General features: G+C 50.2%; 1 protein-coding gene across 1 annotated transcript in view; it reads right to left on the minus strand.

Moving 5' to 3' along the window:
- Positions 1-4,195, minus strand: part of HCN4 (hyperpolarization activated cyclic nucleotide gated potassium channel 4) — a 133,257-nt gene extending 129,062 nt beyond the window's left edge. Inside the window, exon 1 of the mRNA XM_056798446.1 lies at positions 2,786-4,195. Coding sequence (XP_056654424.1) covers positions 2,786-3,579 — 794 coding nt within the window. The 5' untranslated portion in view covers positions 3,580-4,195. The remainder of the gene's footprint in view (positions 1-2,785) is intronic.
- Positions 4,196-11,922: the final 7,727 nt, after the last annotated feature.

An 11,922-nucleotide genomic window follows, 5' to 3' on the forward strand; every position in this document is an offset into this window, starting at 1 on the left:
GAGGAAAACAAATCTAGGGAAACCTGGATTCAAATCCCAGCTCAGAGGCTTATTGACTGCATAACTATAGGCAAATCGCTTAATAATATTTCTGAGACTCAGTCTCTTCATCTATAAAATAGGGATACTCATACTTAAGCCTAAGGAGAAAAGAACCTTAGAAACCTTAAAGTGACAAAGAAATGTGAAGGCTAGTCTGGCTAGAGAAGGTGTCAGTGAAGTAGAACACTAAATGTCTCGTCTACTCTCTCCCAAGATCTGCAGAAATCAAGGCTTCCACCCCCAAATTCAGAGCCCTGATGAACCATTTCAGATAAAACCAACTTGCTCTTCTCTTGATGTTACTCATAAATCTGGACATGTTCTTTCCTTTGCCTCTGTTCCCAGGAGTGTATAATCAGGGAGACTTCATTGCAGGAGTGGAGGACTAGTGAATGGACCCATTGGTAATAATATATATGTGGGCAACACTTTTATGGTACCTTAAGGTTTGCAAAGTGCTTTACATACATTATCTCATGTATATGGATAAGCAGGCCATCTGGGCATGGGAAGAGAAAGGGGAAGGATAAAGGGAAGGAAAACAACCAGGTCTTAGGTCTTCAATGCCCTGGGTGAGGAGTCTTCCAGAGGGCATATTTTATGTGTGTAGAAGATAGTGGGGGAGTTAACTGGATGGGGGAAAGAACCAAAGAAAATGTGTAACTGAGGCCATAGAAATGGGTACCCCAAAGGTGCTTAATAAATGCTAACTTGTTGATTGACGTATGAATAGATATGCGCTAGCATGAATAAGGTCAGCCATCAATAGCCCCCAAATAAAAAGACATGCTTGGGCAGGTGGGTTAGTAGCCAGGGAAGAGACTGTGGTCCCAATTTGGGTCTTTGGGCTGGCATGTCAAAGCTCAGGGTCTCCCTGTTAGTCTTACTAGCACTCCCATGTATCTTTGCTTCCTTTCAGAGGTCAAAAGGGTTCAAAGACACTCAGGGCATCATCAACCAAGCAACCCACTTAGACACAAGTCCTGCCACCTTCTCTCACAAGCTTGCTCCTGTCATATGATGGGAGGTGAAGCCGAATTTCAGGAGGGTGGCACTGGGGAGCCAAAGGTGGCACGTGGCAGTGTCTCAGGAAACCCTGGGGCTTTGCCACACAACTTGGCATCTGCCACTGTTTGCTTGGCCTGCCCTGCAGATCAATGATCTCCCCTCTCCACCCTTTGGGGAGAACGGTAGAGGCAAGCAGTAGCAGTCCCAAAATACAAAGAGGTCCCTGCTCGCTGCCTATTTTAAGCAGAGAATGTGGCTTCACTGGACATTCCCAGCAAGAGAAATCTCTCTCATTGGATGAAAAATGTCTTTGCTCTCATTACAAACCTGGCTTCCCTGGAGTTTGCAAAGAAGGCTCTGAGCTGAGAAAGCGCTCATTAAGATAGGCAGACAAGGAAGGAGGGAGGAAGAGAGGAAGAGAAAAGGGGGAAGTCTTAGAGAAAAGGCAATGCAGAAGAGTCCCAGGCTGAAAGCTAGTCAGGCTGCACCCCCTCCCACTCCCACTAAAGCTGATGGAAATGCTCCTGCCCAGCCTGGTGCCCAGAACCCAGCCCGAGATGTCCAGAGCAGATGCTTTCCTGACCTCAGCTGGCCAGCACCAGGACCTGGAATCAATAGACAGTCTTTACTTTTCAGGAAACATCCCACCAGACTTGATGGCTACTTGACTGCTCAGACCCAGAACACTGGGATGATATTGGGGGACGGGAAACCTTCTAGTCATCATCACTCAAAACCAATGGAGGCCAGTGACTGTCCCAGGGTGGAGACCAATCCCTGTAGCCATCTGGGGCATCAGAGCCTTGAAGTCATGAGATGTCCAGAATGCTCCCGAATTCTTGGGACAGCCTCTTCCCATCAGCAAGCTAGCTAGGTATCCTGCTGGGCGCATCCGACAAGGTCACTCAGCCCTGCTTGTTCTGGACCTAAACTAGCCAAGAAGCTCTGAGCTCATAGCCTGATCTGATGCTAGGGTAGGTTGGGGATGTAGTTAGGTGCTGCCTCATTTCATCGGGGTCCCAGATCCTACAGCAGGCACCACAGCACCTCTACTACTCAAATTATTCAGTGGTTCCCCAGGCAAGCAACAGACTGTCCCCCCAAGAGCCAGTGTTCAACTCCCAGGGCTCTGAGCCAGGGCCCCCCACGGATACCTACAAATAAACTTCTCTGGGCCCAGAGGCCCCACGGTGAGGATCCCCTGCAGAGGTAGTAGTGGTGCCTTCCCTGTTTCCCATTAAGCTTGGTGACCTGATGCCAGTGCGGTAACTGCTGCTGCATGCAGTTCTCACTGGACCTCTCTCTCTTAACTCGGTAGGCCTCATGGGGCTGTAGCCCCTGGTGTCCAGATCACTAGGGCCTCAGCAGGGCTGGGCAGCAGAGACAGGGCTGCCCAAGTGAAGCGGGCTGGGTGGGCTAGGCTCTGCTAATCTGCTCCCTCCCCTGCTTCTGAGGATCTTCTCCACCTCCTGCTTTGTCCTGGCCCCAGGGGTGCTCTGTGCCTGTGGGCCAGAGAAAGGCTGGGGAGGGAAGCTGGGCACACACCAGCACAAAAGTTCCCTGGATAGATCAGGGGCACATCTGAGGGTGCAGGCTTCTCTCTCAACCCACTGAGGGAGAGAAAAGTTGCCTCAGCCAAAAGCCAAGTGAGGGGGGGAGATGGTGGGGAGAAGTGTACCCAAAGTGTGTGTGGAGGGGGTGAGGGGCGGTAGGACTGGGGCCCAATCCTTCTTACCTGAAGTCACTGTAAGGATGGATAATCCAAAAACCGGCCGACTTAACCCTTTCTTGTTCGCGCTCCACGGCCTTCTGGCTGCCGAACATCCTCAAGGAGAATTTGTTGACCCCTGGCTGGAGCATAGCTCCAAACTGGCGCTGCATGAAGCCCGCCTGGCCCAGCCTCGCCTCATCGTCAGGGACGATCTGGTCACCCCCTGCCCCTCCTTCCACTTTGATGCAGGTGGCAGAGGAGCCGGAGGGCTGCTCCGCAGAGCAAGAGGGCATCGGGGACTGCCCCAGGGACTCAGGGGGCTCGGGCTCCCCGTCCAGGCCCGGGGGGCTCTTGTCCTCGCAGGGGGACGCATCGCCCTCGCCTATGAGACGCTTCTCTTCTGCCGAGTCGCGCAGGTGGCTGCTCCCGCCGCCACCGCCACTAGAGCTTGTGCCGCCGCCGCCACCGCCACCACTGCCACCACCGCCACCGCCGCCGCCGCCTCGGCTGGTCAGCGAAGACAGGCTACCTCGGAAGCGCCGGCAATCCCCGTTGGTGCTGGACTTAGCGGTGCTACCGCCGCCGCCGCTACGACTGCCCACCTCAGTCTCCATGATGCCTGGGGCCGCGCTCCGGGGCTCCCCGCCACCCGCAGCCGCTGAGGGCGAGGGCAGGGGCCGAAGACGGATGCTCTTCCTGCGGGTGTCCTTGTCACTTTCCTCCTCGTCCTCCTCCTCGTCCATGATCCAAGCCTTAGGTCCCACCTGCTGCGGGAGACTGTAGAGCCGCTTGCGCATGGACGGCGGCAGCTTGTCCATGGCGTCTGGAGAGGGAGGGGACAGAGGGGGGGACCCCCGTGCGGGCGACTCAGGGGGCCGGGGTTCCCGCCAGGGACATGCCCTCCGCTGCCGCTACTGCAGCCGCTGCTGCTGCCGCCGCCGCCGCCGCCTCCCTCAGCCGACCATGCCCGTCCGTCCGCAGGCTCCGTGAGGGAGGAGGGAAGGAGAGGAGAGAAGCAGCCTGCCCGCTTGCCCGCCGCCGCCGCCGGGCCGGCCCGCTGCGCCGCGCCCCCTTCCCGGGGGCGGGGATGGCGCGGGGCTCGGGGAGGGGTGTCCCCCAGCCGCCCCAAAGCGCGGCGCTCAGGGGCGCGGCGGGCAGCCCGGCTGCGGAGGGGCGCCCCGCCTCCCCACGGGGAACAAAAGGCGCCGCCGCGGAGACCGGCAACCGGGCATGGGCAGCGCAGACGCGGCGAGAAGGAGAAGGAGGAGGAGGAGGAAGAGGAGGAGGAAGAGGGAAAGGAGGGAGGGGGGCTGCCCCGCACAGACCAGCGCTCTGCCAGCCGCCACCACTCCGTCTGCCTGACCGGCCTGGTCTGTCCGTCCGTCGGTCCGTCCGTCGGTCGGTCGCTCAGCCCGGCCCCCTCCACACCTCTTCTCCCTCCCTCCCTCCCCCCTCCTCCTCCTCCTCCTCCTCCTCTTCTTCCTAGGTGCCCCCTCCCCCTCCTCCCTCCTGGGCCACCCCGGGGCGCACGCTGCAGCCGAGCGGCCCGCCGGGCTTACATCACTGGCCACCTCCCCGGGAGCGCCCTCCGGCAGCGCTCCGGCTCCAGAGCCCCGGAATATTCATGAAGCCGGCGCGGCTCTCGGGTTGCCATAGGAGCGGCTCCTGCCAGCCGGGCCTGCCTACCTGAGCATCTTAAAGGGGCAGAGGAGTGAGGACCTAGGAACCCTAGCGGGAGGGCGGGGGCGGTTAGGACGGTCAGAATAGGGGTTCAGGGAATGCACCCTCGAGAAAGAGACTCTCTGCCTTACCCTGATGGGGCGGGTACCCGGCCACTGTAGCTCTCGTGGGGAGAAGGGGGTGGGGGGCCGCGGTGGTAGACAGCAAGAGGCGGCAGGCGGGGGAATGGGGGGGAGATCTGGAGGGGGCGGGGCAAGGTGTGCTCTCCAGTTCAGTGACTCGCCAGATGGATCGCCAGAGGGCTGGGGTGCAGCCCGAATCAGCCCCAAGTCTCTAACCCTGCCCTCCTGTGCTGCGAGCTAATTTCCAAGCTCAGCTGCTTCCCAAGGCGGGGAGGATGGGTTCAGCGGTCACCCCCCCGCCCCAATCCACACATATGCTTTATTCCACCCTGACCTCCCATTCCGCACCGGGGGCCTCTGGATAAACCTCTAGGCCTGGCGAGGGGGTAGAGAAGGGCCGGGTTGGGTACCGGTGACTCCGGGCCTTAGACCCAGACCTAGTGTGCACGCCGCCTTGGTGCTGAAGCCCAAGTCATTCATAAATTCGTCCCCGCGTGCTCTAGACTCTGCGCTGGGAAAGGCGGGAGTGGAGAGCTGGACTGGGTCGGGTTGGGGAAACCCCACACCCCTGCGGGGGAGGGGCGGGGCGCCCTCTGCCCACTCCAACCTTCTCGGGCGCGGATCTCCGGGAGACTCCAGCTCCACTAGAGACTCCGCCCCACCTCCGCCCGCCGTTCCTATCCTGGGCCGCAGCTTCCCCGGGAGCTCACCGGATGCCAGGGAGAGGGGAAGGGGAGGCACGAGGGAAAAGGAGACTGGAGACTCGCGGAGGCGCCAGGCACTCCGGTGGGGACTCGCCCAGACTCGTCAGCCCATTCCAGGTTCTGACTTCGAGGAAATGCGGCCTGCGGCTCAGGGGACGCGAGCTCAGCGGCCGCCAACAGCCTTCTGGTTTTCCCCTCCCTCATCTCCATTCTAGCAATAACCTAATAAGCACACCCCACCCCCACCCAGGGCAGTGAAGCCCAGAGGACTTGAGAGCCTGAGTTAGAACTGGGGCCTATGGCGTGGGACTGGCATGTAAGGCCAGGGAGAGGTCCTGGAGCAAAAAGGTCCGGACTGTTTTGGGCTGCTCATTTACTGTCTGCTTAGGTTATTTGCCTCACTCAGCTACTTGCCTTCTTGCCTTTAGGACTCTCCCAATTCTTTCTGAGGAAATTTGAGTGACAGAGGAACAGATGGCATTGTATCAGACTAGGGCAACCAGGTCCCGACCACAGAGCTCTGAAAGCAGACACCCAGCTCCCCAATAAAGGGCACAGAATTCTTCCTTCCTTACCCAGCTGCATAGCTCTGTTCCTCTTGGCAAAGAGAAGCAGAGGTAGCAGAGAGACTGGGAATTGCCAAAATAATTTCTCAGTTCAAAAAATCCATTCGCTTCCAGCATGTGCACACATGCAAAACCGGGAGGCATGACCTGGGTCTGAAAATGATCTATGCCTAAGGAAAGACACTATTGTCTCTCCACAGGGAGAAAAGAGGGGAAGGACAGACTTTGGGACTCACCTCTGTAGGACTAGGACTAAGGAATCCCATTCTACTTTTTACACCCATTTTTCTTAAGCTGTCGCTGTGCATCTCATCTTTTATTTACTAGCAGAAAGATGTTGGGCAAGTCACTTAGCAACTCTGAGCCTAAAGTGAGAGGATTGGATCAGATGACCTCTAAGGTTCATCAGGGAATAGGGAGAAATTCAACATAAAGTAAATGATTTTTATGAAATTTAGACATTTAAAGGACAGAAGCCGTGCCTTGAAGTGGAAAGGGCTAGATTCTTTGGAATCTCATCTTTGCCACTTGTTTAAGCATCTTAGTGAAATTATTTCACTTCTCTGGGAACTACTTTAAAAAAAATTGCTCAGAGCTTCATAGGTAGTATTGCCTAGTGAATATGGCATTGAACTTGAGGTAAAGAAGATGATATTCAAATCCTGCCTTAGATACTCTAGCACTGGAACTGATGAATGAATCACTTGGTATCTCTGTTAGCCTTAGTTTCCTCATCTCTCTGTTAAGAGAGTTGGACTCCAATGGACTCAACCCATTTTCCAGATCTAAATGAATGACTCTTTGACCCATCTGGGGTCACGTAAGTAAAAAAGAGTAGAATCAGGTTTCAAACTGAAGTCTTTGTAGGTAGTCTAAAACCTTACATCTTTCCACTTCATCCTGGTGCTCTCAGAAGACTCAGTTGAAATACCCTATGAATCCTAGTCATCATTCAAATGCCACATCCTCCGGGAAAACTGATCTCATCTTTCTAGTTAGGAATAGTCTTTCTTTCCTCAGAACTCTCAGCATTGTGCACTTCTCTGCTGTTCTTATATTCAGTGTCCTTATTTGGTCATATTTGTTCAGAATAAGTGAATCCAAGAAACACAAATTTGAATGTAGGATATAATTTTGATGGGTGAAGATTTAGGAAGATGCAAGAAAGGCAGAGCACTCCAGTAGGATTATAGATTTTAAAGCTGGAAAAACCCTTAGAGATCATTTGGGCAACTTCTGTTTTAAGGAACAGAACAAACCCCTCTATTTGTAAGGAATAAAAGCCCAAGGAGCTAAAGGGGTTGGCCCACCAACAAGCAAGAGGGCCCATATTGGTAACTGGGTCCAGGGCTTGAAATCAATTTCTGTCCACCAAACCATGCTGCTTCTGGTAGTTTGGGCTGAAGGTTAAGGCTGGGATCTAGGTTGGCGCCAGTGGCAAGGTTTGATTTCCTATATAATTTCTCATCCTGACTTTCCAAAACTCTTCCTCCCTCCTCAAGTTCCCATCTCCCTCTTATTATATGGCACTTAATATACCTCTCTACTGACCTTATTGTTTAATTACAGCCACTTGTGTATTCATGTTCCCCACAAAACTTATCTATTCTTGATATCTCCTCCAATGTTTATTAGTGCTTTGAGCACAGTAGATACTTAGAAAAGGTTTGTTAAATGGAATTTAGGGGGATGTGTCAGGATTTGGTTTGAGGTTAGGTTTTGGATGTGCTAATGCAAATCCTAATATTTGAGTTATTTGATTTGGGGATTGGGTTAAGGTCCTTTCCAGCATTGGCTTCTTATCTCTCTCCTGAGTGCTTTTACCCCTCAGTTTTACCAGTGCTAAATAGCAACATGGCCTTCCAGACATGAAATATTTTCCCCCAAGGTGCTTCAGTCTTGTTCTTGAAACATCTGTGCCCCTGATCATCATCTCTACAACACTCCCTTCCCCCAATATACCAAGGAAAAGTTCTCTTTGTGGAGAAGACTGTGTCTCATCTCAGGCTGAGTGGGGGAGATACTGGCAGACCCAGGCTCCTTCCTCTCACATTTGTCTGACAGAGCGCACTGTTTATATGGTGTATGGAGAAATAACTAGAATAATCCCATCAGCAGTAAGGACTGGCATTTATTTATACTCTTGAACTGTTCTGATCCTGGAGTCCCTGGCACAGATGGCTTAATCCTAGGACGTCCTTGGGTGTCCTTGGGAGAAAGTGTAATTGACTGGACATGTGCTAATGATATCCAGTGTAATAACAGTGATACTGTCCATATACCTTGGATTTTAAAAGTGTCTTTTCTCAGAAGAGACCAAACACTTCAAGGTTATCTGCTTGAAACTAGCTTCCTTGTTACATAAAATGCTAAACATGCATATGAGGGGATGTGGGGAGAGACACTCTCACTCAGTGAGCATCAGCTCTGGAATTTAGCCACAGTGGAACAGAGAGGGAATTGGGGAGTGGGTAGAGACATGGAGATGGTAACCTACTTCCTAAGCCACAGCTCCTTCCACTTCTGTCCAGTATTTCTTTGATCTGTACCCATGGTGACCACGAAGAAGGATGAGGCTGACAGTAACCCTGGGAGATAACATCTTGGGGTTAGTATAGTATGCATCTGGGATTTCAAGTGGTGGCCAGTGTAAGGATTAGGGAGGAAAATGAGGTGAGAATATTGTCCTATTGAGCCTCAGAAACCTCTTACTCACCAGAAGTACCTCTCAAGGTACCCTATCAGTGAAGAAATTAGCACCAGAAGAGAGCATCCATTAAACCTGAAATAAGCTGGATGCTCCCTTCTCTAAATGTTAAATCCCAGACAGGGACTTTTGCTTTGGTCCAACAAACCACCATATATCTAGATAGTCCATCTTATTCCTCTAGTCCTAAAAGAACTTTTCCTCCTATATCATCTATTTAATGGAAGCATGTGCACATGGTACTTCTGGAAGATTCCCTATTTTGAAAGGAGGAAAATAAGCCTGACATTATCCAGAACAAGATTAATCAATTAGCAAGCTCTGAATGATGGTATAACCAGTTCTATGCTAGGTGCTAGAAAAGAGAGTCTAGATTAGTGGTGATGAACCTTTTAGAGATGGGAGTGCTGGGTCCCACCCCCATTCCACCCCCCAGCCTGAGTGCTGTGCCAATCCCACCTCTTACCCCATATATATGGGGAGGGAGGAAGCACTCCAGTTGGGCTTCTGGGCAGAGGGGCAGGTGATGAAACACGCAGGTGAAGAGGGGAAGGAGAGTGGCAGAGAGCTCTGTATCCCTCTAGCTATGTGCCATACTGTGAGCTATGTTTCCCTCAAACCTAGCTCCTCTCCAACCCCACCACAGGAATCACCTTCACCACAGACTCAACAGGCTGCCTGCCATCTGCAATGCACCCTCATGCAGCATGTGAGCTGCCCTTCCCCTAGCACCTTACCCCAGACAGGGGAGGAAGGAAGTACTCCCATGGGGTTACTGGGCAGAGGGGCAGGTGAAGTGAGGAATGTCTTCAGGCACATAGAGAGGGGGAGGGGAACAGCTCCAACTGAGTCCCTATGGCTTTCTAGTAATGAAATCTGGGGAGAGCAGTGCATGGGTCCACAGAGAAGGCTCTGTGTGCCATAGGTTCATCATAACTGGTCTAGAGGGAGACACTCTACCTCCTGTCTGAGGGTTCTGTGCTACAGATTAGTGAGAGCTCTCCATATGTAGCTTGGTATCATATCCACCATATTGTCTGGTCATCTTCACACTATGCCAGTGATATATTCTACATTTCTTCAACCTACTCTCATCCATATAAACTCTGACCTTTGCTCTGGGAAGAACAGTAATAGTAATAATAGTAATAATAATAATAATAATAATAACAGTATTTATATAGTGCTTCAAGTTTTGGAAGGCTCTTTACAAAAATGGTCTCATCTGATCATCACAACAATCTTAAGCAATAGGCGCTTTCATTATCTCCATTTTACATTTAAAGAAACTGAGACAGATAGAGGTTAAGTTACTTGTTCAGGGTCATAAAACTAGTAAGTATATGAGGCTAGATTTAAACTCAGATCTTCCTGACTCTAGTCCAAGACTCCATCTACAGTACCACCCAGAAACCAGATCAACACTATCATTCCAGGAAAGGACATGTCAATTCATGATCTCTTTGGCTCTACTCACCATCTCTATGACGTTCCAGACCGAGTCCTCCCCTCCCCTTTCCTCCTCCTCCTCCTCCCTCTCTCTATATGTGCAGTCTTCAGAATAGAAGCTTTTTGCTGGTATCGTATTTTGCTTTTTTGTATTATCATTCTCAGAGCTTAGTACGGTTTGGGGGACATAGTTAGCACTTAATAGATGTGTTTACTTTCAACTATTTATTCAAGAGAATGGTCATCTCTAATCTCCTGCCCTTGAGAGCTCAGCCTCTGAATGTAGATACACGATTAGCAGATACATAAAGATAGAACTTTAGGACTAGAAGGGACTTTGGGAAACTTTTAGTTAAATTCCTTCATTTTACAGATGGGGAAAATGAGACCCAAAGAAATAAAATTACTTCCCCAAGACTGCACAGGTCACTCAAAAAAACAACAACCAATGAGCATCTATTGAATGCTTTTATTGGCGCCTATTAGAACATATACTTTTGGAGAGCAGATATTCTGTTTTTAAATTCTTTGCACCCAGTGTTTAGCACAGTGTAAGCACTTAATAAATATTTGTCAACTGGTTGGTCTATGTCTATGTGCCAAGTACCACGCTAGGTGATTATACAGCAGTCCCCTTAGCCAATCAGTTTGCATTCTACTGTAGAAAGGCAATACATATAGATCAGCAGTTCTCAACCTCTCAATTTGTAGCCATGAGAATATATAATGCATATCAGGTATTTACATTCCGAATCATAACTGTAGCAAAATTACAGTTTTGAAGTAGCCACCAAAATCATTTTTTGGTTTGGGGTCACCGCAACATGAGGAACTGTATTGCGGGGTCATGGCATTAGAAAGGTTGAGAACCACTGATAGAGATCAAAGTGTATATGGAATAGATATAAAAAGAATATGAGGAAGTTTAGGGTGAGGGCACTAGTAGCTGGAGGTGGGGAGTAAGAAGGGTTTCATAGAGAAGGGAGTGCTTTAGCTAAACCTTGATGGGATTCTAAGAGACAGTGGTAAGGAGAGAGTGAATATCAGGCATTGGGGTCAGCCAATGCAAAGGAATGGAAGCAAGAGATGGAATATTATGCATGAGGAGCAAGAAGGTCAATTTAATAAGACCTAGGAATATGGAAAGAGGAGTAATGTATAATAGGATGTAAACATAGATGTGAGCAATTTATGAGGATCCATAAATACAAAACAGAAGTTTATATTCTATGCTAGAGATTATAGGGAGCCTCCATATCTTGTTGAATTGAGGGAAGGAGGAAAGAGAGTGAAGTGTGTGTGTGTCTGTGTGTGTGACATGATCAGACCTGCCCATTGGGAAAATTATTTCAGCAGCTATGTGGAGAATTGGAGAGGGAAAGAGATTTGCAGCAGGGAAACCACTTAGGAGTGGATTGCAATGGACCAGGTAAGAGAAGATAAGGGGGCCAATTAGGATAGAGAGCCAAGCCTGGAGACAAGAGGTCCTGGGTTCAAATGTGGCCTTGGACATTTCCTAGCTATGTGACCCTGGGAAAATCACTTAACTCCAATGGCCTAGCCCTTACCACTCTTCTGCCTTGGAATCAATACTTATTAATTCTAAGATATAAGATAAGGGTTTAAAATAAAGAAGATGAATTAAGATGGTGACTGTGAGTAGTGGGAAAGGGTCAGATAGTGTGGAGGCAGAAACAACCAAATGTGAGAACTGATTGGATAAGGAAAGCTAGGGAGAATGAAGAGTTGAGAATAAAGTTGAGGTTGCAAAATGGAAGGATCATAGTGACCTTGATGCAAATTTGGAAATTCAGAAAAGAGATTAATTTGAAGGAAAAGATGGTGAGTTTTGTTTCAGATAAGTTGGGTCTCCTGAACATATAGTTGAAAATGTCCAATAGACAGTTGGTGATTATGATCTAGAGCTCAGGAG

Source organism: Monodelphis domestica, chromosome 1 (assembly GCF_027887165.1).
Source record: "Monodelphis domestica isolate mMonDom1 chromosome 1, mMonDom1.pri, whole genome shotgun sequence".
In the NCBI taxonomy this organism is placed as follows: domain Eukaryota; kingdom Metazoa; phylum Chordata; class Mammalia; order Didelphimorphia; family Didelphidae; genus Monodelphis; species Monodelphis domestica.